The following is a 27456-nucleotide window of genomic DNA, read 5'->3' on the forward strand; positions in this document are numbered from 1 at the left end:
TGCACTGCCTGATAACCTCCTTTAACTGGCTTCCCCCCTCTCCCAACACCTTTCTTTTTTTAACTGAAGATGGTATAGAAGGGGGATTAGGTCACTTCCTGAGTTAGTTTTCCTGGTGTTGACCTGAAACAGCCAGCCAGATATTTCTCCAGCAAATACGGGTTTATCCTCAGGATCGGGAGGAAATCACAGCTTGGAGGGCTGCAACCACAGCAAGGCACACGCGCATCCCCGTGAGTCAAGGGCAGGAAAGCACCTCTGTAGAAAGGAAGAGGACACTGGGAAGCCTATAGCAAACAGAGTACACAACTTTTTACTGGCTGAGTCCTTGAGTCCTGGCTCAGTCCTTTCCTGAGGCCAGGAAATGAGAGTCTTTCTTCTTACTGTGGGGCTCTGCAATTGTGGTAACGCATGAGAGCTCTCGGTTCTGGTCTCCCAGTCCTATTTAATTGAGGTTTCTGCTTATTAATTTTTACAACACTAACCCCTAACTCTTAGCCCTTAGCCCAATCCCTAAACCCAAACCTAACTCCTAACCCTTAACTCTAGGCCCTAACCCCTAAGCTTATCCCTTCCCCACCATCCTAAACCCTCTCCCTAACTGCACCCTTCACGCCACGCTCCATCCCTTTCCCGGACCAACTGGGCCAATGACATTTCTGAATCCTTCAGCATCTCCACCCTGCCTCTCCCCGGCACCCTACAGCCCCACCTCCAGGGCTCAGTAGGCGACTGGGGTCATCCGCCCCTAGGTGAGCGGATATGTGCCCACAGACCTAGAGCGCTCAACAGTGTCCGCAGGACGTGCCCAGGCCGTCAGGAAGTCAGAGAGCCCGCGCTCCGCTGCACGTAGCTCACCTAAACGCCCTCCTAGACCTCCACGAGACCCCCGAGGACTCAAGCGGCTTCGCGCCCCTGCCCCAGCAACCAATCGGAAGTCAGGGACAACGAAGCGGGCCCACGCCGGGCCTCCCCATGGCCCCGCCCCCTCCCCACTGCCGTCCAATCCCTTCTGGACCGCCGTCCACTGCGCTTCCACGCCGACTTCCGCTTTCGGCAGCGGGGCGGCAGTCTAAGGGGCCTACTGCCTGCGCCCATGGCAGCCGCGAGCGTCGGGCTGGCTGAGCTGGGTTTCGTGGAGGCGGCGCCGGCGTGGCGGCTGCGCAGCGAGCAGTTCCCCAGCAAGGTGGGCGGCCGGCCGGCGTGGCTGGGCGCAGCCGGGCTGCCGGGGCCCGCAGGGCTGGCCTGCGCGCAGTGCGGCCGCCCACTGGCCTTCCTGCTGCAGCTGTACGCGCCGCTCCCGGGCCGCGCCGACGCCTTCCACCGCGGTCTCTTCCTTTTCTGTTGCCGAACGCCACCGTGCTGCGCCGGCCTACGCGGTGAGCGGCCCGGGGCCCGGCTAGCGCGTGCGCGGTGAGCGGCCCGGGGCCCCGGTCGCGCGTGCGCGGTGAGCGGCCCGGGGCCCCGGTCGCGCGTGCGCGGTGAGCGGCCCGGGGCCCCGGTCGCGCGTGCGCGGTGAGCGGCCTGCGGCCCCGGTCGCGCGTGCGCGGTGAGCGGCCCGGGGACCCGGTCGCGCGTGCGCGGTGCGCGGCCTTGCTCGCGGTCAGGGCCGAGAAACCGTGCAGCCTCCTCTGTGCCCCTGCAGCGGGCCTCTCCCCTGTACACCGCGAGCGTTTCCTGGGGTGGGGGGGCGTTCCAAGGGCTCGCGCCTTCTTCGCCCCTAGATTTCTGTTAATCAGTCGGTAGTAGGTGTGGTACATTACGTTCAGATAATAGAATCTGTAATTTTTTGGAAACCTGGGTTCCAACACGTTTCTCATATGTATGTAGTCTGACTTAATGTTACTTTTGTTACTAATTTGAACAAGCTCAAAGAGCCTGCTTAGTTGTATAGACTTTAAAAAGTTTCTCGTTTTCACTTTTTTTTTTCTTCCTTTCCAGAAAATAAGCTCTTTGAAAGCAAAAACTTTATTCTGTTTTTCTTTTTAAAAAATGACTGTCTTTTCAGTCCTGTGTGAAGGCCCAAATATTTGAATTGCTGTGTTGTTTTATGTAAAACATGTATAACGTTTCTCCTTCTGTCTCCTTAGTTTTTAGGAATCAGTTGCCCAGGAGAAACGACTTCTACGCCTATGAGCCACCTTGTGAGGATCCCCCGCCAGAGACAGGGGAATCCGTGTGCCTCCAGCTCAAGTCTGGGGCTCATCTCTGCAGAGTTTGTGGCTGTTTAGGCCCCAAAACATGCTCCAGATGCCACAGGGCACATTACTGCAGTAAGGAGCATCAGACTCTCGACTGGAGAGTGGGACATAAGCAGGCTTGTACACAAGCAGGTCAGTCAATTCTGTGTTTATTTTTAAATCTCAGCTCAGTTTCATAGTGTCTATCAGGCCAAATCTTTCATTTTGAGGATAAACGTTAACATTAGAAAAGGTGTAATACTTTTCAAAGTTTTGGTTAACTAGTGACATAAACACCTTTATGAAGAAGGAACTGTGAGGTCTTGCCCGCTCATGTCCCAGCCTAGCTTTAGTGTAGTCATTTAATTTATGACCCGTAATCTAAAATGCTGGCGCTACATATGTTAATTACTAGGGGAAACTGTTATGACATGGAATACACTTCAGATGTAGGAAATTATTTGACCTTCCAAATTAAATGATAACAAATGATGCTAGTTACCTTACTTTGTTTCAGGTGATTTGGACAGTACAGTTCCAGACCACAGCTTCCTTTTTCCAGAATTTGAAATTGTAATAGAAACAGAAGATGAGATTATGCCTGAAGTTGTGGAAAAAGATGATGAATCAGAGATTATAGGTAGCATGGGTAAGGAATCAGTTTCAAAACTTATTCATTAAATATACACTACTATGTATAAAATAGATAACTAATGAGAACCTATTGTATAGCATAGGGAACTCAGTGCTCTGTGGTGAACTAAATAGGAAGGAAATCTAAAAAAGGGGATATATGTATAAGAAAAAAAGGAAAAAGGTGGGGGGAAGAATACTGAATCTAGTTGAAGCAGAGAGAAAGTAGAGGGTCCAGTGTCCCAACATTCCAGCCTCAAGGGACATGTTCTCACTCATTTCAGGGGACACTGAGGACCTGCCATGGAAACCTAGGGATTAGAGAACCAATTTGGAGACACCTGTCTTAGATCATTGCTAAGACAACGTTTTTCTTTTTAACTAACATATGAGAAGATTCAGTGCCAGATGTTTAAAAGCACCTAGGAAGAGGGGTGCTATGTTTGTTGGTGGGTAGCAGTGTTAGAGAGTGTGCTTTGGGGAAGAATTCACTGATGAAGGAATCTGATAGAAAATTTCCAACAACAGGTGAGAGAGAACTCCCTGTATTGAGTGTCCACTGAAATGAAACCACGCTGTATCTAATCTGGAAAGTGCATGCCATTGATCCATGCTGTCTACTCCCTCAGACGTGGGGCCAATAAAGTAATAAGCAATAAAAGTGTAAAAAAAAGAAGAAAAAACCTTTCATTAAGTGATTAAATATAATGCTTGAAAGGGAGGGCTCAATATGCCAAGAAGAGAAGCACTGATAGGAAAAGGCAACTCACTTGGGAGGCTGCAACCTATACTTTCCAAATATTGCCTCATTTGAAGATATCCTTTCTGTACTTCCCTCCTTGGCATATATAAGGTATGTTCTGGTTCCTGTAAAGATGTCAGAGGAAGTATCCAGGTGGTCAGTTGGGTGGGGCTGCACAGGATGCTGGAAACTTGGAAAGTTTATCTGGCTCCAGGATTTGTTTCTCTGATTGAGATGGTGGACATGAGAGTGCCTCGCAGTGTTTGGTGGGCAGCAGGGGCCCTTTTATCTGGCAAGTTTCAGATACTTGATTTTGTCACTTACCACAAGGGTATCACACTCTGGAGCAGCGCCTGTGCTGTGGCTGAGCAGTAGCCGAAATTTATCCCACACTTACTCTGCACCACGGGCCTTTTGTGCATGATCTGACTGAAATCTTGACATCAGAACAGTATGTTAGAAACTCTGCCCCATTTTGCAGTGAGGAATTTGAGGTTCTGGGTATAACTTGTTTGGTTGTATAACTGACTAAAGTTGTTAAGTTCTAGAACTGAAGTTTGAACTCACATCTTATTGACTCCAAAACTTGAGCTCTTAACCACCACAAAATGTAGATTTCAGAATCTAAATTAAATTTTAGATTAGAATGTCAGCTTACTGGCTTACAGTTCCCATTCAGGGTATCAGAAATGTCTTCTGAGTTACAAAGACTCAATCCTGTTGGGGATGGCGGTGTTTCAGGTAGCTGAGATTCCAGAGGTGAGTGTGAAGGAGTGAGCTGGTAGGGTTAGGGCATGTGATAACTGTATGAGTGTAAGGGAAAGGAGAGATGAAACATGAAGAGATTGGAAATAAGAGTCCAGGTGGGTGAAGGACACTAGTGATAAGCGGGGCTCATGGTTTTGGGGTGCGCTTTCGTGTGCTGGGCACAGCAGTCCTCAGAGTGGGACTTGGGGTCTGTTCTTTTAATTTGCAGTTTTAAAGAGAAGCTCTTACTAGGAGCCGGCATAGTAATAATGCTTCATGGAGTACCTGCAAAGTCAGATGGTCTTAAAGCACAAACATTAATGAATTAAAATAGGAAAGCCTGTGGAAACATCTGGCCTTCACTGTCCGATTAAACACTAAGTTGGTTGTTTAAAACTGGCCTCCCTCAGCATGTGTTTATTGTCAAGACATGGAGATTATTCCTGTTGCATAATAGTTATGTTGATAATTTTTTAGGTGAAGCACCTGAGGAAGAATTGGATTCCATGGCAAAACATGAATCTAGGGAAGATAGAATTTTCCAGAAGTTTAAAACCAAAATATCCCTTGAACCAGAACAGGTAAAATAGAATTCATATACAGCTCCTTCTATTCTTTTCAGGTGGTGTTTTAGGGGTATAAACCCTGAGTAGGGAATTCCCTGGCAGTCCAGTGGTTAGGACTCTGCACTTCCATTGCTGGGGGCCCAGGTTTGATCCCTGGTTGGGGAACTAAGAAACCAACCTGCCACATTAGCACGAAGACCACTGTGGTTTTGTGAAAATAATAATGGGTTTTGCTGTTATGAAGAATTCTGGCTTCTTGAATTACTTATCGACCTTCTGATGTAACTATCTACAGCGTGGGGGGAAAAAAAAAAGAGTGGTTTTGAGGATTAAGGTACATTGTAGACTCACAGTAAGTATTCAGCAAATGTTTCCCTTTGCCGCTTTTCTTCCATTAACTTTATTCCCCTTAACTTCCCTCACCATAAACATAAATCACTAAAGAAGACAGCTAAATTCCCATAAGCCAGTCGCTAGAGCAAATAAATATCCAGGGGCTTATAGGAAGAGTAGGTCTAGGTCCTAAATACTGAGAAGGTAGTTTTTAGCAACGCATATGCTTTTAACAAGAAATATTGAGGAAAGTCACTCATTTGTTATATGAGATGTTATTATAACAAAATTTACTTCTGTTTTATTTATCTAAACACTGTGGCTCACTTGGTATTTATTCCTTTAAAAATTGTAAACTAAGGTTCCTTGTATCTGTGTGAAGGTAAGCACAAACCCTGGGCTGCATTTTAGATTCACAACCTGGTAATGGGGAAGTAGGATTATTGTTAGTCTCTTCACAAAATAGTCATAGGATTCAGATTCTAACCATATGGACATCTAAGAAAAATAATTTGGATATCCTGAATCAGATAAGCTGAAACAGCCCCTTTGATCAGGGGTCCCCAAACCCGGGGCCGAGGACTGGGACCATGAAGCTTCATCTGCCACTCCGCATTGCTCGCATTAACGCCTGAACCACCCCCCTTCCCCCTCCCTGTCCGTGGAAAAATTGTCTTCCACGAAATGAAACCGGTCCCTGGTGCCAAAAAGGCTGGGCACCGCTGCCTTTGATGACACTGAGAACGGTATTAATGATGCCCAGTGGAGGGGCGCAGGGGAACAGACAGTAAAGTGGTTTTCAGATGAGCGTTTCATCAATTGTAAGAGTATGTACAGAGTTTCTCTAGATGATCCTCAGATCACATGAGATGTTGGTGATTTAAACTGATCCTGATTGATTTTAGATTCTCAGATACGGCAGAGGGATTGCCCCCATCTGGATCTCTGGTGAAAATATCCCTCAAGAAAAGGAGATTCCAGATTGCCCCTGTGGTGCCAAGAGAATATTTGAATTCCAGGTATGACCTTAAATAAGTACTATTTTAGTATATAACTACCCTGATTTATAATTTTAAGCATTAAAAAACTGCCAAAGCAACATATGTGTATGGGTCCCTATAGTATTATGGAAGGTTCCCTATAATGAAAATTAGTAGTGTCCTGCCCCACCTTACGGCTTGTTGCAAGGAGGGAATTATCTTTTACTGGTTATCTGGTAGTTATTTCTGTCTTTAAATAGCATGCTTTTTCTGAGACTTATCAGTTTACTAGTTTTTTAGACATTATCTGTTGACTGACTTCTGCAGTAGTGAGGATTTAAATGTAGTCACGCACACCATCTAGACCATCGCCCACTTCCCAGTGTGGTTAGGGTTAGGGTTAGGGTCAATATTATTTTAGTGCCTCTATTGTTACCTTTATAATTTAAAATAATATACCTTTTTTACAGTCTTTGACTCTGTCCTTTGTGAGAGTGTTTCAGAACGCTTACTCTGTTTAGTCTTGGTTTGTAGATTTGTTAGGAGAACAAATTAATGTAATCATTAAGGTAAAAATTTTTTTCCCCGAAAGAAATTGTTAGCATCAAGATCCATTTGGGTTGTGCGGAAGTGCTCTTGAACTGTGGATTCACTAACCTTATAAAGCGATATTTGTTTCTTAGGATAAAAAAAGGATTTTTGAGGACTGATCCAAAACTGATTGGTTCTTACTGCCAGAGCTCTGACGGATGCCCAAGATGAGCTGACGGTGGTTGTATAAGGCAATTTGATAACAGTAGTGGCAGTGCTGGCTCTTACTCTTTCCCATGAGACCACTGACTCCTAAGACCCATTTCTAGTCTATACAAATACATCAATAGATTTCCTTTTTGTATTCTACTAGGTTAGTGTTTCTTCAGAGTCATAGTAACAGCATCTGCTATTCAGGTTGTAAATAACTCAAAATAAAAGTTGCCCAAATAGAAGTCTCATCCCTATTTTGTGGCATATTATTAATAAATAATTAGGTTAACAGCCAGGTCAAATAGATCAGCTGATCTTATTATACTTAGGAACTTCTTCCTCAAATGAAAAAGAAAGACACCAAATAGAGAGGGACTTTAAAGAAACATAGAGTTGCAGAGTATTTTTAGATTGTTAAATATGTTAACACCGTAATGTCTGTAATCTTGCTGTGGAGCGTGGCGATGGAGAGGCCAGGGTCCCCAGGAAGGTCTGGTCTGTTGAAAGCAGACTGTGCTCCTCACCGCCGAGGAGCGCTCTGACTGTGCCACCCTTTCCCAGGTCATGCCTCATCTGCTCAACTACCTGAAGGCCGACAGACTGGGCAGGAGTGTCGACTGGGGCGTCCTGGCCGTCTTCACCTGTGCTGAAAGCTGTGGCCTGGGCACTGGCTACACAGAGGAATTTGTTTGGAAGCAAGATATAACAGATGCCACCTAAAGACAATGGTGTAAAGCCTTAAAATATTCATCATCTCTTAGACCTTCCATTTCTAGGACTTTGTCCTAAGGAAGTAATTATACCAGAGATACACAAAGATGTTGTTTTAGGTGTTGTTTACATTGTCTAAATATTAGACAGAAATGTCCAGTGGCAGGGAATTAAGTAAATTCTGGTGTATGTCCAGCAGGAGGCTACGCAGTCTTAATGATACAGACTTATATGCACATCAAGTAAGATAAAGATGCCACGGTACCATTATAGATGGTATTCACAGTATGCTATTTTTGTAAAAATATATATACATGTGTATGTACACCAAAAATATCTGGAATGATATGCACTAGATGTGAACTGGTTAACTGAACAGTGGGACTAAGTGACATGATCTTTTTATATGTATATTTCTTTCTATAATAAAAATGGGTTATGTGCCTAATTAAGTCAAACCATCACTCAGGCTTCCCTGGTGGCGCAGTGGTTAAGAATCCGCCTGCCAGTGCAGGGGACATGGGTTCAAGCCCTGGTCCGGGAAGATCCCACATGCCACAGGGCAACTAAGCCTGTGTGTCCCAACTACTGAGCCTGTGCTCTAGAGCCCGCGCGCCTAGAGCCCGTGCTCCACAACAAGAGAAGCCACCGCAATGAGAAGCCCACATACCGCAACAAAGAGTAGCCCCCGCTCTCCACAACTAGAGAAAGCCGTGTACAGCAACAAAGAACCAAAGTAGCCAAAAAAAAAAAAAAAAACAACCATCACTCAGAGCATTTCGCCCCTAAAATTTGCAAAGTTAAAACAAGGAGAAAAATATTTGGGTAAAACCCCGAGACTTCCTAAGTTCAAAGAGAAGCTCTACTTCAAAACTCACCTTGGTCAGCCAGTGGCACTGCTTATAGACCAGAGACTCAAAGGTCTTCTTTCTCCATCTCCCCATCTCATAGCACTGTCCACATGGCAAGTAAACCCAAATAAGGACAGGGAATCAGCCACTGGAATTTCCCTGGGTCAGCCTGAGGGAAGGCCCTGAGGTAGCTTTCAAGTGAGGGATATTGTTTCTGATGCCTCTGTTTACACAAGTGGTTCCTAAAGCAGTGCCATCAACCATGCTAAGGCTCCTTCCAGCCCCAAGTGATTTATACTTACCTTGTGATAATTCCCAATTCTCTTAGTGCTGGGCAGGCTTCACTGCTGCGAAGGCAAACCTAAAGAGACATTGCTGTTGATCACTGCTTGAAGACCAGCAACTAGTTCTCGTAACATTCCTGCTAACCCTGAAATGCACTGCCACCGTAAACATCTTTTTGGAGGTAATGTCACTTGGTAACATCACTGACTTGGCTATTTCACTATAGTTTTATATCAGGAAATCCTGGCGTTTTAGTCCATATCCCGTGTGTGTGAATATGTATGTAATTTATATAAAGATACATAAAATACTGGACTAGCGGGGCCTTCATAGCCCAAACTATAAATAATTTGGAAGTTTGCCCAAGTAGGACAGCATCCTGACTGCTAAGGACTTTTTAAGCAAATTGATTAGGGTCTATTTGGAGAGATCCCCAGATTATGTAGACATTCTTGCAGGCATGTTGGGAACCTGCCAAGCTATCCTTTAGGTGTGTATCCCTGCCAAGGTCTGGAGATGACAGCAAGTTCACAGGGCATTTCCATTTGGAGACAGACTTCCAGCACTGACTTGGCAACCATGTCCAAAAAAAGCAACTAGTTGAGACTAACTAAAACAAAAATAAGAAAGAAAATTTAGATAAATAAAAAAACAACTCAGTTGCCTCTAGATATGTCAAGACATTTAAAAACCTTCATGCCAACCATGAAATGATGGACACATCTCGCCCAGCAACTGCTCCTGCGGAGGACATCAATCACTACTGCCAACCCATGCATTGCTGCCCCCCAAACCTCTGCTTGGCCCAGATACTGCCTGACCAGGCAGCTCGCCCTACTGTAGAGAGCAGTGCATTCACCTGTCCGTTTTTATTTGATATATTATTGAATGCTGGTCTCATCCTTTGACAGTTCAGAAATCATAGCAAAGAAAAAATGTTTCAGTGCTTTTGATATTCATATTAGTGGTAGTGTTCTGTTATTCTAACTAACTCGTCATCCCACGTGCCTTTAAAAATTAAGGGTTCTCAGCGTAAAATACTTAATATAGAACTGACCAAATAAAAGCCCTGTAGTCTGAATCTGGATTGGATATATTAGTATGAACTCATGAGGTATTTTATCTTGAAAACTTTTAAAGGGAAGGAAGCAAGCACTTATCCTGCTATGTGAAAGAAGTATATCACTATATAAAAAAGTGTTCTAACAAATCACGAAAAAAATAATTAGAATTTTATCTTTTGCAACCCACTAATGAATTAGTGGATCAATCAGGAGATGACAATCAGACGTTAAATTCCTAACAAACACTACTTACAGTCTTTACAAAGGGATCAAGCCTTTAGATGCAGTCAGCCACCGGCACGAAATGCAGAGAACAGAGGAATACGCTGGCTGCACCTTCCTGAGTTTGCAAATAGCAAGACAAAGAAACTACTAGCCAAACAGCCTATAAATTTCCTTAAATGAGATGGCAGGGGAGCTTAAGGAATAAAACACATAAAAACAGCAATTTATTAAAATGGAAGAGTGACCTATATTGGTGTTTAGGTAACCACTGTAAAAGGATAATGGCTATTTGGGTGGGTGGTGTGGCTGGACTGGAGCATACGGAGTAAAAAGAATTCAGTAAAGTGACTGGAAATAAATCTCACCAATAATTTTAAAGTCTTATGAAAAATGCCATTAATAACAAAATACTTAGGAATTAACTTTTATGTAATGTAAAGCCCTATATGAAAAAAATTACGAAACTTTACTGAAGAACCTAAGAGAAGACTCACACGTGGGGGAACAATTCTTTCTTGAATAGAAGGAGATCATATTGGACTGATGTCTTTCCAATTCATCCATACATTACTGACATCACTAATGATTGGAAAATGCAAGAAAAGGGCCCTTCATACACCATGTTCTCTCTGGAGTGTAATCTGGTATGGATCTATCAAAACCTAGGATGTACAGATGCTCTTAATGCAGTGACTCCTCTTCTAGGCATGTTACTACAGAAATACCTGTACTTATCCACAAATACACATAAAAGGATGTTCCCTGCAGCACCTGTTTATAATAGTGAAACACTACAGATAACATAAATGACCATAATTATGGAAATGGTTAAATACATAAACTTGTGTAACCATCAGATTACACCATCAGATTCCAGTTCATGGCAGTATGTTTGTCATGGAAAAATGGGTATGATATAGTGACTAAAAAAAAGGAAGCTACAAAATCGAACATATGCTTTACTATTTTTTCAATATGATAACAAAAGCACCCCCAAAGGAAAAAATCTGAACAGAAGAGGGCTGGGGAGGTACCCACCAATCCGGTAGTTAACCTGGGGAAACAGACATAAGGGAGAGGAAGGAAGAAACTTCCTGGTTGTATACCGCTGAGCCGTCTGAAAAAATATTTTTACAATTAAAAAGAAAAACACGCACCCGAACAATGAACCCCAAGAACTTACACATGCTCACCTGATATTCATGAGAAAAACAGATACACACCTCACCAGTCGGTGGACGACCCCAGCTCTAACACTGAAGGCCTTTGGCTTAGAGCCCGTGTTTGCCACTTACGGGCTCTGTAACCTTGGGCAGACCCTCAGCTGGGGCCTACCTTGCCCTACTTGTGAAAGAGGAACAAAACCTAACTGCAGCTTTTGTGAGAAGGCAACGTATCTGGGAAACAGGAGGTGCTCAATGTATGGGACGTAATAAACATGTTTTGTGAGCAACTTAAAATTTTCAGACAATTCTTCCATTTTCACTGCAACATACAATGAAATGTTGATTGAAACAAACAACAAGCAAGCAAGCAAGCAAACACACTGAAATGGTTTCAGGCATTATATCTAAAATACGACTTTTTAAACAGTATGAGCACATGAATCTTACAAAGTTTCATTTATAACATCAATCTAACACTTTTATAAACAGCATTTATTGTACAGAGTACTCTGAAGGAAGAAAAATATGTACAGCCATTTGTTTTCATTAATACATTTCTATTCTGTCCTGCAATACTGAAAAGGCGGAATGTGGCACAAAAATAACCCATAGGAGTTACAAATTAGAAAACAACACTTTTAAAAAAGATGTTTACTTTTCTGGTAGAAATATAAAAACTGTGGTTTATGGGGAAGAAATTAAACAAAATAAAGTCCAATCGATTGTTGAGGTGGCTTTAACACTTAAAGTTTTGTCCCTTAAACCAACTTGTCAACAGCAGTAAGTGTTTAAAATCTAAATATAAATAAACGGGCAGCGCTGCCCAAATAGCAGCACAGTTCGAGCAACTTACAGTAACACTTCAGTGTTCTCTGTGTAGAAATAATACCCCCTTCCTGGCATCCCTATGGGGTACACATGCAGGAGAGCTTCACCTCGTGCTGCAACCTACAACCAGACATCCATCCTCTCATCACATGGGGCCGTCCACAACACCACTAAATGTACCAGAACTGATTTGTTTTAAAAAAACAAGTGGGTGGGGGAGGCAGGAGTACATGACAGCCATTACGTTGTCTTCCTGAAACCCTTTAGAATAGGGTAGATGTTCTCAAAGGCTTCATAAATTTCTGCTCTGACTTTAGCACCTATGAAGACAAGTTGGAGTAGAGAAGAGTCTGAAACGGCATTTGTTAACATAAAACCACAAGCACAATTCTCTCCACACCCAGTAAGACAGATGCATTAAAACATCAACGATGGACCCTTGTCATAATCCTATTTTTGTTTTTAAGGTGTTATTTTTTTAAGTTGGCTTTTTAAAAAAATTACAAAAGCAGCGCCCCAGGTGACTCCAGCTTCCTTCCCCACAGTCTGCCCATGTGACCGGTGTTGGTCTCTGGACTGTGTCAGAACCCAGCAGGGCAGCAGTGAGAGTGGCGGAATCTTATTCTCCCAATCGCTGCCTTCAAACAAGCTCTTTTGAATCTTCCTTTGTTGTCGCAACATGATAATGGTGATGAACCCCAAAGTTTTAGACGATGGTACCCAACTTAAAACGCCATCTGTTATGCAATGTAATGCCCACCTCCCCCTTCCCCCCCAAGGTCAGGCTTCAGCTGAAGCACCAGCAGGGCTGTGCTCTGACTGCCCTCGGCTCACTCCCTCTGCTGGGTACGTTTCCCGTCAGAGTGTCAGGGTCAGGGGAAGAGGAAAAAGGGGCAAAGCTTCTTTACAAGTCACTAGTCAACTGTCCCGACAATGTGGTATTACTTCTTAGCACTGAGAAAATGCCATTCTTCACACTTTCAAAACTTCAAACACTACTTCCTGTTGCAACTTACCTGTTAATACAACTTTTCCAGAAACAAAAATAAGGAGAACAATTCTCGGTTTGATCATTCTGTAGATTAAACCAGGAAATAACTCTGGCTCATAACTAGAAGGAAAATGGCAGAAACAGTTTAGAAATTAACAGCTGCTCATGCCTTTAGGAAAAATGGGGACCTGAACAAGGGAAAGTACTGGGTAAGCAGCACACTAATGAGGAGGTGAAGCCCAATTCTTAAGTAGCATCACAGGAGAGAGTACTCAAGGCCAGGGAGGCCAACTTGTAACTGGCACTTGAAGACCAACTAACTCTATTTCTAATGAATCTGGATTTCCGGACATAAGAACAAGAGCTTTATAAGTATGTTCTATAGTCTCTGACCTTTATCAAGTTTCATTCTGGACAAGTTTACACCGACTTACAAGAGCCCAATAATCATTTATTTATAAGATCTGACAGTCACACAGTTTACCTTCTAATCATTCACATCTCATCTCCTTAAACTGAAATATCTCTAGCTGTTAACTTTGTTCAGGCAATTTAACCAAAGTGATAGAAAAGATACTAGTTGGAGACTGAATCTTTCCCTGACTATGCTGTCTGACTAAATGCACTATTGGTATGTTTTATTCTAATCCTAGTAATCTCATTTTCTTAGTTAGAGAGATTGAAAACAGTTAGGATGTGTGACTGTGTTTAACCTAGTGGAAAATTCAAGATAGGCTTCTCTGAGGAAGAGATGCTGGGGTGGATATGTGCAATGCCAGCGGGACTTTCCTAGGTGAAAAGTGAAACAAGAGTGTGCCAGGTATAAAAGTGGGACGTGCAAGGGCCCTGGTGCAATAAGGGCATGATAAGCCTTGAGGGTGCTACGAGCAGAGAGGCTGGAGAGGTGGGCAGGGACTACCTGCCTTGTAAGTCTTCGTCAGGAAGTAGCAGGGAAAATAAATGTTGCCTAGCACAAACGATTCAAACAACTGGGGAAAAAACTGATACAAGAGGTTGTGGACTTTGTTCATGCATTTAAAATGTATTTAGTGAGCAATAAAATGATAAAACATACAGAAGGGGAATCAATTTCATCCCAGTAAAGGGGAGTTTTGGGTGTCGTTAAGTGAAATGACAGGGAAGTAGGAGGCTGGTGAGAATAACAGGTGTTACCAAAGACATCAGGAAGAAACTTCAACAATAAATATACCTATAAGTATATCATTTGTTCTTACATATTAATTAGTTTGCATATGTTTTATCATGAACAGTGTTTCAATAAATTATAAATTAATTGTTGCCAAAAGCAATCACAATCCCTTTCAGACTCACCTACTGAACTGTTGGTGGGTAAGCACAAGGCCTTCTAACCTTATAGGGAACTTCACGTCGCAGCTCCCCACCATGTTCTGAATCTTGAAGTCCAAGAACTTAGCTGGAAAACCCAACTTCTGTACAACCCTGGCATATTTTCTTGCTGCTAGTCTGGACTGTTCTTCACTAGGGAAAGAAAAAGTGAAATATTCATACTCAAAGACAGCTAAAATAGTTATTTAGATGAAAAACTTATAAAAAGCCCAAATTAGGAAAGATATTTTATCAAGTGTAAACTGGTCATCCCTTCCAATAAAGGAAAGCTCAACAGACATTAACAGTTTTATGTACAAAGTATTCCCGTGTCCTTGACAGAAAACTTAGGCCTACCAAAATGAATCCTTTCAATTCACCAAATTACTGATAGTCCTAGATTTTTAAAAAAAAATATTTATTTATTTATTTGGCTGTGCCGGGTCTTAGTTGCAGCACACGGGATCTTCATTGCGGCACGCGGGATCGTTAGTTGCGGCATGTGGAATCTTTAGTTGTGGCATGCAAACTCTTAGTTGTCGCATGTGGGATTTAATTCCCTGACCAGGGATCGAACCCGGGCCGCCTGCATTGGGAGCGCAGAGTCTTAAGCCACTGGACTACCAGAGAAGTCCCGACAGCCCTAGATTTTACACATGTGAAACATAATATCATCATCACCATTATCATTAATATTATTGTATTTTAGCTCACAAGTTTCTACTGAGATGAAAACTAACAAGCTTCATTTGGACAGGAAAATAATGATGAGACTTATACTCAAAGAATGCATACACTAATTCCTCTTTTATGTCAAGTCTTTCTTTATCCATTCCTAGAAGTCATCTCTTGGACAAAACTATGACTTAGCAGGGCAGGCTCATATAACAAAAGCAGAATGAAAGCAGTATCATCGTCGACAAAAGGCTCTCAAGTGCAGGGTCATGAATGACAAAAATGAGGCATGCATACATGCTGAATTGTATGGAAATAAGGTGAAAGCATACACCATAAACTAATGCCTGATTTTAAGAAAATGAAGTTACTGCTGTCTAAAAGTGATGAGAATCAACTATTTTAATAAGAAAGCAACAATAACATTTTATTAAAGTATTAGCCTAACACCTAGAAACCATGACACAGCCATTTCTTTCGTAACATACAGACCAGGACAACGAACTCCTTTAAACCCACCTCTTCGCTCCTGTGCACACCATCTTCCCAGAACTGAATATCAGTGCAGTGGTCCGGGGCTCTCTTATTCTCATGATTACAGCAGCAAACCGCTAAAACAGCCAGAGACAATAGTTAATGATGTCATGCCAGACTGCTGACTTCTGTCAGGAGAACTAGACAATGAGAAAGAACACCCCAAATAGGAAGAAGAACCTGGTACTTAGACAGTTATCAAGATATCTGTCATGTGTTTCCATACAGGACTCCCTCACATCACCATGTGCCACACATCTTTTGCATACGGAGCAAACACATAAGCTGTGACTGCTAAGGCGGTTGGACCGAGATCTCTGTGTTCTGTCATACACATCCCAACAACTGAAGACAAGGAATATTTGCAAAATATTTTTCTTTAACTATACATTTTGTTTTATTAATTTTTTTTAGGCAAATCTACTGATAAACCTTTTCCACCTCCAGAAGGAATTAATAAATCAGATTACAAGCATATCAACGCATAGTGACGTTACCTCCTGTTTCCAATACTTTTAGAAACTGAATTGGTGGATTGGCATTTATATAAATGCAATGGCCTCAGTGATTAGGTTACATGATATTAAGCAAAAAATTAGTTTCAAAATAACTGAAATTTTAATATCTGCTATCCAATTACACATGAAAAAATTCGTATTATTTTTAATCAAGATCACTCTTTGACAAATTAGATTGCTTTCACAGTTTTAGTTTAAAAACTACTATATGTCTTCTCTCTGATTTTACCACCATGTAAAAATGTTAGCATTATATTCTAGTTTATACAAGTCCCAGGAAATGCCTAATTATTTTGCATTTCCTAAATTCCCTCTACTGGTTTTATTGCTTGGATAACTAATATCATTTCATTAGAAAAAATTATGTAAAATCATGTATTCAACTTAATAAAATTCTGACAAAAGATTCTTATAATGCTACACTCATATGGATTTGCCATATGCATTAGGCTGTTATTTTTTTTTGTTTAATAAATTTATTTATTTTATTTATTTTTGGCTGCGTTGGGTCTTCATTGCTGTGCACGGGCTTTCTCTAGTTGTGGCGAGCGGGGGCTACTCTTCCTTGCAGTGCGCGGGCTTCTCATGTTGCAGAGCACGGGCTCTAGGCGTGCGGGCCTCCGTAGTTGTGGCTCACGGGCTCTAGAGTGCAGGCTCAGTAGCTGTGGTGCACGGGCTTAGGTGCTCCGCGGCATGTGGGATCTTCCCAGAGCAGGGATCGAACCCATGTCCCCTGTACTGGCAGGGGGAGTCTCAACCACTGCGCCACCAGGGAAGCCCTAGGCTATTATCTTAAAATCAGAAAACTTGTAGGTATTTTTCCCTTAATCTTTTTATTATAACAAAATCGGCAGTTATACAAAGGTAGAAAATATAATAAACTTCTTGTACTTATTATCCAACTTTAACAATTATTAACTTTTGGCTAATCTTGTTTCATCCATATGCCCCTTTCCCAATTCTCCAACTGGATTATTCTGAAGTAAATTCCAGGCAGCATGGCATTCTATTCTATATAGTTTTCAAAACATAAATGGGATCATACTATATATTTTGTTCTGTAACTTCACATGATCCCCTCACAATGGATATGTCAAACTTTATCTTGTGGACTGCTTTATTCCTAGAGTCTCTTACTTGGCAGCTATTCAATAAAAACGCTGCATATTTTGCTTTAAATCCTTGTTTTGCTGGTGTCAACAAACTTAAACACAACATATTCTTTTTGATCTAGAGACCTTTGGAAGAAAATTCTGTATTATGATAGTCTGGAATACATTAAAATTGTTCTGACCTTGGGATTATATTCAGCATTCCGGGCACGAAGTGCAATGGTCTTTAGGTCAAGTTTACAACCAAGATTCACTGTGGATACAATATTTCTGTAAGAAATTAGAAAAGAAAACATGATTATTTACTGTTAAGTGTTAGATGATTACCTAGAAATTGTATTCTTTCATTAGAACTAATTTAATGAAATTTAATGAGATTAAATTAGTTTAATTTAAACTATCTTAATTTTTTAAATTAAAATTTTAAAAAATTGCTGACACTTATTAAGTGTTTAAACAAGTACCAAACACCATGCCAACATTTTACAAAGATAATCTCACTTAATACTTACAATGCACTATGAAGTAATAACTATTAATACTGCCATTTTCAGATGAAGAAGCTGAGGCTTAAATGGGGCTAACTTGCTCTGTATACACATGGCTCCTAAGTGAGGTATGACTTTCTCACTTCTCTCAAAATAAGTATCTTTTGGAAGAACAAAAGTTCAATTATCTTTGACAAAGGAAGAAAACCAGTGTTTTCCTCTGATTAACCCTCAGTAAGTCAGGAAAAACAAACATCACCATTTATTACCTGGGTCCAATGAACACTTTTCATTTTTTAATATTCTTATATAATTTTATAAATAACTTATAAATTAGTTGTAACATCACTCTCTTGTGAATACTGATCCCAGATTGCAAATACATCTCCAACTGTTCCAGCTCATGGCTGCTTCTGGGTCTTTTTTTTGCACTGTCAAAATGCAATACCTTTGAAAACTTGATGGCTCATAATTAGGTTGAAAAGAGGTTAGGTGTCTTCTTTAATACACAACTGTAATGCCAGTTAGGATGATCAACTCAGTGTTCTCATTTCTACATCACCTATTTCCTTCCAATGAATTTTACATACACAAGTTCACAGAACTTTCTTATAATCTATTTTATTTCTGTAGAATTGGTAGTAACATCTCTACTTCCTTTTCTGATTTTAGTAATTTGAGTCTTCCCTTTTTTTGTTAGTCTAACTAAATGTTTGTTGATTTTTTTCAAAGAACCAACCTTTTGTTTCACTGATTTTCTCTATTGTTTTTCTTTTCTCTATTTCATTTCTCTCTGCCCTAATCTTTACTATTTCCTTCCTTCTGCTGCTAGCTTTGGGGTTAGTTTGTTCTTTTTTTAGTTGTAATGTTAAGTTATTGATTTGAAATATTTCTTGTTTTTTAATGTGATCATTTATAGGTATAAATTTCACCCATAGCACCACATTTGCTGCATCCCGTATGTTTTAGTATGTTGAATTTTTGTTTTCATTTGTCTATAAGTATTTTCTAACTGCCCCTGTGATCTTCAATCCATTGGCTGTTTAAAAGTGTGTTATTTGGACTTCCCTGGTGGCGCAGTGGTTAAGAATCCGCCTGCCAATGCAGGGGACACGGGTTTGAGCCCTCGTCCGGGAAGATCCCACATGCCGCGGAGCAACTAAGCCCATGCACCACAACTACTGAGCCTGCACTCTAAAGCCCACGAGCCACAACTACTGAGCCCACGCACCGCAATGAAGAGTAGCCCCTGCTCGCCGCAACTAGAGAAAGCACGCGCGCGCAGCAACGAAAACCCAACACAGCCAAAAATAAAAATAAATAAATAAGTTTATAACAAAAATAAATTAAAAAAATAAAAGTATGTTACTTAATTTCTACAATCTTGTGAATTTTCTGGGACGCTTTGTGGAATACCAGAAATATTACGGTGTTGGCAAGAAACAAACACCCCATCTGAACTGGGTAGAATTTACGATTTAAACCAAAGGTGCAAATTAAATGCACACAGGAGCCAGGTAAGTGTGCAGGACAATAGGGTATGGTGTTTATAGAGGTGAGCTAACAAGTGCTTATCTTTCTAAAATCATTAAGATTAAAATTATTTTGTTTTTTAAATTGTTTCAGATCAAACAAACACCCAAGGCAAGATTTAGGTCACTGGATAACAGTCAGGATCCATGGCTAAACACTACTTAGTTCTAAAAATGATCAGGAATGACTTACAAGAAAACTGGGTAACACAGTTGTTACAAATAACCCCTGATGTGGCCATAAACTTCCTAAAGGCAAAAGCTATATACTTCTCAGTGACAGATATTTAACAATATTTGTTTGTTTTTCAGGAAGGAGAAATTTTCCCTAGCCGTCCCCTACCCCCCAGTTCTGTTATATATAGGACCTAATTCAATTAGATAGAAAAATACATTTAGGACAAGAACAGCCATCCTCAGCTTGTGGAAAGGGCACAGTTCTTCAAAAACTTACATGCAGCCCTTACAATAACCAATGAAGGAAAACAAGGACCACTATGAACTATAATGATTCTGCGACTAAGTGATTAATCTTCCCAAAGATTAAAAATATCACAAGGGAAGGAGACTACATAAAGCTTCATTTGGTAAATCAGCTACAGCAAACTGTCTACAATAACAATAATGCAATCCAAATGGGACTTCATTGGCCCAAGCATATAAGCACAGCTACTAAATTTCTCAAGATGTTATGAGAGCCTTTTACTGGGGGCACTGACTCACTAAGACAGCTTTCCTTTTCTTTCTCAAGTGAGAGATAAAGCGCGTTTGGATGCATGGTCACCATTAGTGCCACACAAATCAATCAATCCATCTGAGAACAAAGAACAGCAGCACAGCTCCAGGGGACCCTCCAGGGCAGGGAAAGGACGTCCAACAAGTACTCACTGCAGCTGCGGCACAATCCCAGAGCTCTCCGAGGCAGGCGTGGCGGGGGTAATGGGGGTCATGGGCGTCATGGGGGAGGGATACAGCGGAGTGGTGCCCGGCAGGGGCGCGGTCGTGAGAGTCTGTGAGTGGAAGAGCTGTGGTGTCTGGCCGGAGGCCCCCTGGGGTGCCTGCTGGGCCGTCGACTGCTGAACGGCTGCCGCTGCCGCCTGCTGCTGCTGCTGCTGCTGCTGCTGCTGCTGCTGCTGCTGCTGCTGCTGCTGCTGCTGCTGCTGCTGCTGCTGCTGCTGCTGCTGCTGCTTTGCTGCTCTTCCAACATAGACAGACTGTTGCTGCTCTGAATCGGCTGCGGAGTCAGTCCTGTGCCATACGGCATCATCGGACTAAAGACAGGGATTCCAGGAGTCAGGGCACCCTGTGCGAAGTTACGAGAGCAATGGGTTAGGCTGGCTGCTCTGAGTGTCTGCACGACTTGGCTGGCAGAACAGCAGGTGAGATTTGCAAAGACAGGCCCCTTCCGAGTACAAATGGGGTTATTTAGCAAATGGGGAGGAACTTGCTATTCTTACACACATCACTTTCTTCTTCAGCATAACACAGTAGCTAAGAGCTTAGGATGTGGACGGAGACCTGGGTGTGAAATCCAACTCTGCTACTTACAACACGTGAGAATTTAAGGAAGCTCCTTAACCCTTCAGGCTCTACAGGATAACAATGCTCTAAGACTTAGAAAAAATCGAGAACTTCTACTCTTTGAAAGATACCATTCAGAAAATTAAAACTTGGGACTTCCCTGGTGGTCCAGTGGTTAAGAACCTGTCTCGTAATACAGGGGACGCCGGTTCGATCCCTGGTCAGGGAACTAAGATCCCACAGGCTGCGGGGCAACTTAAGCCCATGCGCCACAACTAGAGAGCCCGAGTGCCGCAACTACAGAGCTCCTGTGCTCTGGATCCTGTGCACCACAGTTAGAGAGAAGTCCGTGCACCACAACTAGAGAGAAGCCCACGTGCCGCAACGAAAGATCCCATGTGGCACAACTAAGACCCTACGCAGCCAAAAAAATAAAATAAATAAATATTTTTTAAAAAAAGAATTAAAAATTAAGCCACAGACTACGAGAAAACATCTACCATACATATATCTGAGAAAGAACTTGTATCCAGACTACAAAAAAAACAATCAAAATTCAATAAAAGATGCAAAAATAGACCAATAAAGAATGGGCAAAAGATGTGAAGGACATTTTACAAATGAAGATCTGTAAATAGCTAATAAGCACTTGACAAGACGTTCAAGATCATAAGTCAACAGGAAAATGCTTGTACTTCTAGAATGGCTGAAGTAAAAACCCAAGTGCTGGTGAGAATGTGGAGCAACTAGAACTCTCACAGGTCGCTGGCAGAGCTTCAGAACACACTTTCTTATAAAGTTAAACACGCACTTACACAATGACCCAGCAATCCCACTCCTGAGTACTCACCCAAGAGAAACAAAAACATAGCAGACATGGGGAATGTACACAAACATACAGCACCTTTATTCATAATGGCCCCAACCTGGAAACAACCCTAATGTCAGCAACTGGAAAATGGACAAACTGTGGTACACCCATACAACAGAGTGCTACTTGGTGATAAAAAGGAACTTGCTGATATACAGAGAAGACAGACACAAAAAAAGCATATACTGGTATGATGCCATTTGCATGATATTCTAGAGTAGGCAAAACTATCTCTAACTCTGGAAAGCAGATCAGTAGTTGCCTGGAGCTAGGGGAGTGACTGCAAAGGGGCAGGAAGGGATTTTTAGGGTGATTGAAATGTTCCATAACTTTCACAGGTGCATACACTTATCAAAACACATATTTAAAATGGGTGTTTTTGGACTTCCCTGGTGGCACAGTGGATAAGAATCCACCTGCCAATGCAGGGGAAACAGGTTCAATCCCTGGTCTGGTAAGATCCTACACGCCACGGAGTAGTGAAGCCCGTGCACCACAACTACTGAGCCTGTGCTCTAGGGCCCACGTGCCACAACTACTGAAGCCCACACACCTAGAGCCCGTGCTCTGCAACAAGAGAAGCCACCACAAGAAGAAGCCCGTGCACCGCAACGAAGAGTAGCCCCCGCTCACCGCAACTAGAGAAAGCCCACGTGCAGCAACGAAGACCCAACGGAGCCAAAAACAAAATTAAATCTTAAAAAAAAAAAGAGTGTTTTTATTTAAGTATGTAAACTACATTTCAACAGAAGTTACTTAAAAAATTTAAAAGTAGCTACATTATTCGGAACCTTAAACATAAAAATGAAAAGATAAAACTAGAAAATAATTTGGCTAGAGTTATCTCCAAAATCAAACACACTATACTCACTCGGACCACTTTCATAAGTGTTTATCAAAAGATTAAGTTTTATAGACAAATACACATTTTAGCTTCCAAACAAACTCCCCAAATCAAACACTATCATGCCTATTTAAAGCCTAATAGAACTTCTCAATGAAATAAAGGAGGCTTAAAAAATATAAATCCATTTTCAACAACAGATGGTTAAATTCCCTTGCTTCCCTTTTACACTGTCTCTAACAATGCAGATTCTGTCCTACGTGTACCCTCCCTCCAGTTGTGTTACCTGAGGGGAGGCCAGGCCCTGGGCATAAGGTGGGAGGCTGTTGTTCTGATCCATGAGGTTCACTTTCTTCTCGGCAAAACAAAAGCCTTTGGACTGGGAATCACCGCGGCACTCAGTCTTCTCCTAGAGCATCCCCAGCACACTCTTAGCGACTTCCGCAACTCTCTGGGTTATCTTCACGCACACCAAGAAACAGGGACGCTGCTTTGAAAAAAGTTTGAAGTTTAACGTAAGAATACAGGTAAGCTATACAGTCTTATAAACCAGTTTCATGGTTAAACAAAAAACAAACAAAGAATGAAAAAAAACCAACGAAACTATTTTGGAATATATTTCTTTTTACCTTACAAAGCTGAAATCTTATTCCTTCCACATTTCCTGTGACTGCATGCAAAATTACCAACAGGACAAAAAATTGGTTTTTTATGTGTTTAATTTATAGTCTTATAATGTTAAAAATTAAGATACATAATCAACATTAAAAACTTTTGGGGAAAAACACCCAGGGAAAACAAATTCCTAAGGAACCTGTCATATCTGAGTAGAAATATTTATTATGCACTGTATACACAGCACTATTAGGCTAAATTCAAGTTTTAAAAAATTCCATTCAGCATTCTATCCTCTACAATGTCTTGGGCATTAAGTTTAATAAATTTTGAATTGGATCCAATACACTTTAGTGTGCTCATTTATTGAACAACTACTTTAAATAAAACACTGTGATAGAAACTGTACAGACATAAAAATAAGCATCATGTTTTTATATATGTAATAACTTTACTTCTTCAGAACACATAAACACAAACTATGCCTGTATCTGGCTTTCCTCAAATCATCTCTTTACTGGCTACACGTTTGAAATTTCTTTTAGTCAAAAGAACCGAGTGACTGATGAACTACCTCTTATTGTTTAGTTCAGATGGACTCCTACCGTGCTCGGGGTTGCTGTGGGAACTGACCGATTCAAACAGGACCGATTAACACCTCAAGAACAGCATCTAATTATCACACAGTAAGCACAGGATAAATGTTAGCTATTGTTATTAGATTTCAGTTTAAACATTACCATCTAATAAGATATTCTCACACAGAACTTACAGATCTTAAAGTTACAAGTTATACGTCAAAGACACACATGTAACTCAAGCACGTACTGGTACAAAATAGGCACTCAGAAAGAATCTGATAATGACTTTGAAAGGACAAAGGACTCCAAAGACTATATATCCTACATATTCATCAATGGAAAACAGACCAAAAAAAAGAGAAAACTCTGCTTCAGAAAACATCAGACATTTAAGAAAATTATGCTCTTTCGGACACTGTTATCCTCTTACAACAACAGAACTGCTGCAAATATAAAAATGAAGAGGCATTTGATCCCTGGCATCAAAGAGTTCAATTTGAAGGGTTTGTAAATAATCACTGCAAAACTTAAGTGCTATAATAGCAGATATGCACTATGCTAAGCCCCGTGAGTGCAGAAATCAGCAATATATGTCTTTGTAATCTCTGTACTTAGTCCAGGGCCTGGCATATAGTATGTGATCATGAATGAATGCATACATGCCACACAAGACAATATAACTGCCAAGTGTTCTGAAGAGTATGTTCATAAAGCAGGGACCATACGGCCTGGGTCTAGCAAGGAGAGAAGAAATTTACATCCAGCATTTCAGGCAGAAGAAAGATCAAGCAGAAAGAGACAAACACTGAAAGAGCATGCAGTATGCAAGCAACAAATTTAGCATGACTGCATGGAATGTTCCTGCAGGGGATGAGACAGCAAATATAAGTGGGGTCACATTATCAGGATTTCAAGTCATTATTACATAAGCAATACGAGCAGTGACAAGGTTTTGCAGTGCACCATGAGTAGATCTACTCTGGCAAGACTGTGGATGAATTCCAAGAGATAAAACTGGAGGCTGGAAGTTCGGTTTAAGACTCACTGCTGTGGTTCAGGCAAGAGCTAATGAGGGCAGGATTTAAACCACTCATCAATATGACTACAGATTATCCAGAAACTGGTGGCTCCAGACCCCTTTTTACAAACTAAGTCTAGAGAAGAAATCTGCGGAACTAGGTTGAGGCCTCATGTTACCATTTTCAGAGCTCATCTCTCATTCCCAGTGATGGAACTGACCATCTTTCCTCCCCTGTGTCATTAAAACCGCACAAGTACTACCGCACTACTTTATCCTCACAAAAGAGAGTTGTTTGCAGAATCTCATTTCTTAGTCAAATTCGATAGTTTTTGGAGATAATCACTGATGAGGAAAAAGACTCAATTAATTCTGCATAGCCTTCTAGTGACTGCATATGTCAGTCAAGCATAACCTTTTCGGAGACGCCTACCTGGAGTTTTAAACGAGAAAACCACACAGTCCAGGGCCTAGAGAGGGAGACCTTGTAAGGAAAGTGGTGTGTATTTGTATCTTACGCTCTAGCGTGCCTGGAGTCTCCGGCCTCTGACAAAACGTTAAAAAGTCTCAAGCGCAACTTTATTATAAAACCACCACTGCTGGTAGCAAAACAGGCGGGCACAGGCCAGGGTGAATCTGCCTTTCAATATCGAGAAAAATTAACGGATGGCAGGACATAAAGACTCCGCGTCTTGGAAGAGCGGGACTGTCCTGCCCCAGGCCCCTCCCAGCACCCTGCACCCCACGCTCGTACAATGGGAAGCCGCTTTCGAACCACGGCAGAGGAAGGCACCCGGCGGGGTCGGCAGCCGGTACAGGCCGAAGCTGCGGCAGCACGAGCAGGAGGAACAGCCCCCGCGCGGTCTCCCCATCCATTCCGCGCCTCCTCCCACCATCACCCCAGGGCCCCGCTGCAGTGGTCACCTCTACACGAAACCTCAGAGAAAAGCTAAAAAGGCTGGTACCTGGAGTCACTGCAGAGACAACTACCGGTCGGCGAACACGAAGTTTAACCGCAAACGGCCAAAGCGCCCGCTACGGCGACCCTTCCCGACCCTACAGAACTCCTGGCGCGCGTTGTTAACGTCACTTCCGCCAGTTCCGTCCTCGGCTTCGGCCGGCTACCCGCCGTGGAGCGCCGGCCATGGGAAGAGTGGGCGTTGCGTCACTTCCTGTGATTTGCTGGGTATTCGGCTTAAGGGAAACAAGGGGCGGGGCGGAGCTCTTCTGCCTTCCGGGCGAGGCCACCCTGCCAGAGTATTTTACGATTGGTTGTTGCTGGATGTAGTAGGCAAGACACTGATTTTTAAATGTTGACTGTTTAAACCCACTAGCGGTGTGACATTTAGCAAGTTACCAGACCTCTCCGCCTCAGTTTCTTCGTCTGTAGGATGGAGTAATAATAGCACGTGTCCTCTAAGGATTGTGAGATGGATTAAGGAAATGCATGAACAGTGCCTGGCACATGGTAAGCATGTTAGCTAGTCTCAAACATGTAGAATGATAAACAAACAAACAAACAAACACCTGGTTTACAAATTCGATTATATTTTAATTCTGCTGCTACCAACTTATGCAGTATTTTCACATTGGTCACAAAGAGACTATAGGTAGTTGGACCCCAGAGTACCTCTCCTATGGCTCATTTAGGCATAATTACATGTTGTAATGCTTGTTAATTTGCTTCCTTTGTACTTAATATAATCAATGAGGTTGTGAGCTCCTTAAGGATAGGAAATGTTTTACAGAATTTTTGTGTCCAGGACAGTACCTGAATAAGTACAATACTTCTCTGTCCATAACCATCAAAGAAAATCCTTTGTTTACAGTAAAGTATGGGGAAAGTGTTAATTAAAAAAGTACTTTTCTTTTTTTTTTTTATTTCTGAGATATACATTTTAAAGTAATAACTAGGATTATTACTTATAACATTATACCAGAACATATAAGATTTTTAGAAAAGTACTTTTCAAAAATCTTTTCTGCTTCCAGAATTGCATGTATATATCAGACAGTCCATTCGATATTAGCCAGCTGCTTGATTGCTTTTTTACATAACATTTTAAAATTGTAAAATATAATATTCATATAAAGAAGTACATAAACCCATGTACAGATTAACAGACGGTATTAAATCAAGTAAAGACAACCGGTACTGCCAGCTCCACGACCCCCTACCCGTCCCCAGCCACACAGGCCCTTCCTACCCACTGTGTACCCCTAAGGTATATAGTATGTATTCTTTCGCTCAACGTCGGAAGACTCATCCATGTTGATGTGCCTTCGCTCTAGCTGAAGTAGGTTAATTTTTTTGCTGTGACACACCCCTCAGTTGCTTTATCCATTCTGCAGTTTATGGACATTTAGCTCATTTCCACTTTGGGGCCATTAAGAACAATGTTTTATGAACATTCTTACACGTCTTTCTGGCTAGGGTACATACCTCGGCGTGAAACTGCTGGGTCATGATGCGTGTGTATTTTCAACTATGCCGAGTAATGCCAATCCCGGTTCGAAATATGGCTGTACCAATTTACGCTCCAGTAGAGTCTTCGAGCTTCCGTTGCTCCATAGTTTTGCCAATTTCTTTGTAAGGTCAGACTTTAAAATTTTTATCCATCAGGAGTGATTTCGAATGTTTCCTTGGGAGAGAAAGCCTTTACCTCGCTGTCAGCTCTCTTGCAAGAGCGGGCGCCGGCCACTCACTGGAAGGCTACGGCGCTTGCCTCTAGGACCAATGACCGGCGTGAGACC

At 41.9% G+C, this 27456-nt stretch overlaps 2 protein-coding genes across 2 annotated transcripts; one reads left to right on the forward strand and one right to left on the reverse strand.

Annotated features, from left to right (window-relative positions):
- Window positions 1–1028: 1028 nt before the first annotated feature.
- Window positions 1029–8100, forward strand: PDCD2 (programmed cell death 2). Its single transcript, XM_057528105.1, has 6 exons — window positions 1029–1379; window positions 2091–2333; window positions 2698–2829; window positions 4780–4883; window positions 6107–6220; window positions 7487–8100. Exons 1-6 carry the CDS (start codon window positions 1097–1099, stop codon window positions 7643–7645), a joined length of 1035 nt encoding a protein of 344 aa, XP_057384088.1. The 5' UTR covers window positions 1029–1096; the 3' UTR covers window positions 7646–8100.
- A 3598-nt stretch (window positions 8101–11698) lies between these two features.
- Window positions 11699–27417, reverse strand: TBP (TATA-box binding protein). The gene is given in 10 exon segments (XM_007186024.2): window positions 11699–12375; window positions 13072–13166; window positions 14379–14546; window positions 15588–15679; window positions 17415–17502; window positions 20141–20441; window positions 20444–20555; window positions 22775–22978; window positions 23678–23775; window positions 27146–27417. Coding segments are annotated over 8 exon segments (990 nt in total). The 5' UTR covers window positions 22829–22978; window positions 23678–23775; window positions 27146–27417; the 3' UTR covers window positions 11699–12295.
- Window positions 27418–27456: the final 39 nt, after the last annotated feature.

The sequence above is a fragment of the Balaenoptera acutorostrata genome, chromosome 14 (assembly GCF_949987535.1).
Source record: "Balaenoptera acutorostrata chromosome 14, mBalAcu1.1, whole genome shotgun sequence".
In the NCBI taxonomy this organism is placed as follows: Eukaryota; Metazoa; Chordata; class Mammalia; order Artiodactyla; family Balaenopteridae; genus Balaenoptera; species Balaenoptera acutorostrata.

Excerpts from the sequence above, each read along its gene's own strand:
- PDCD2 (XM_057528105.1), top strand. The coding sequence starts at position 1,097 with ATGGCAGCCGCGAGCGTCGGGCTGGCTGAGCTGGGTTTCGTGGAGGCG. Across the intron at positions 1,380-2,090 it reads GTGCTGCGCCGGCCTACGCG|TTTTTAGGAATCAGTTGCCC; the intron begins GTGAGCGGCCCG and ends CTGTCTCCTTAG. Across the intron at positions 2,830-4,779 it reads AGAGATTATAGGTAGCATGG|GTGAAGCACCTGAGGAAGAA; the intron begins GTAAGGAATCAG and ends ATAATTTTTTAG.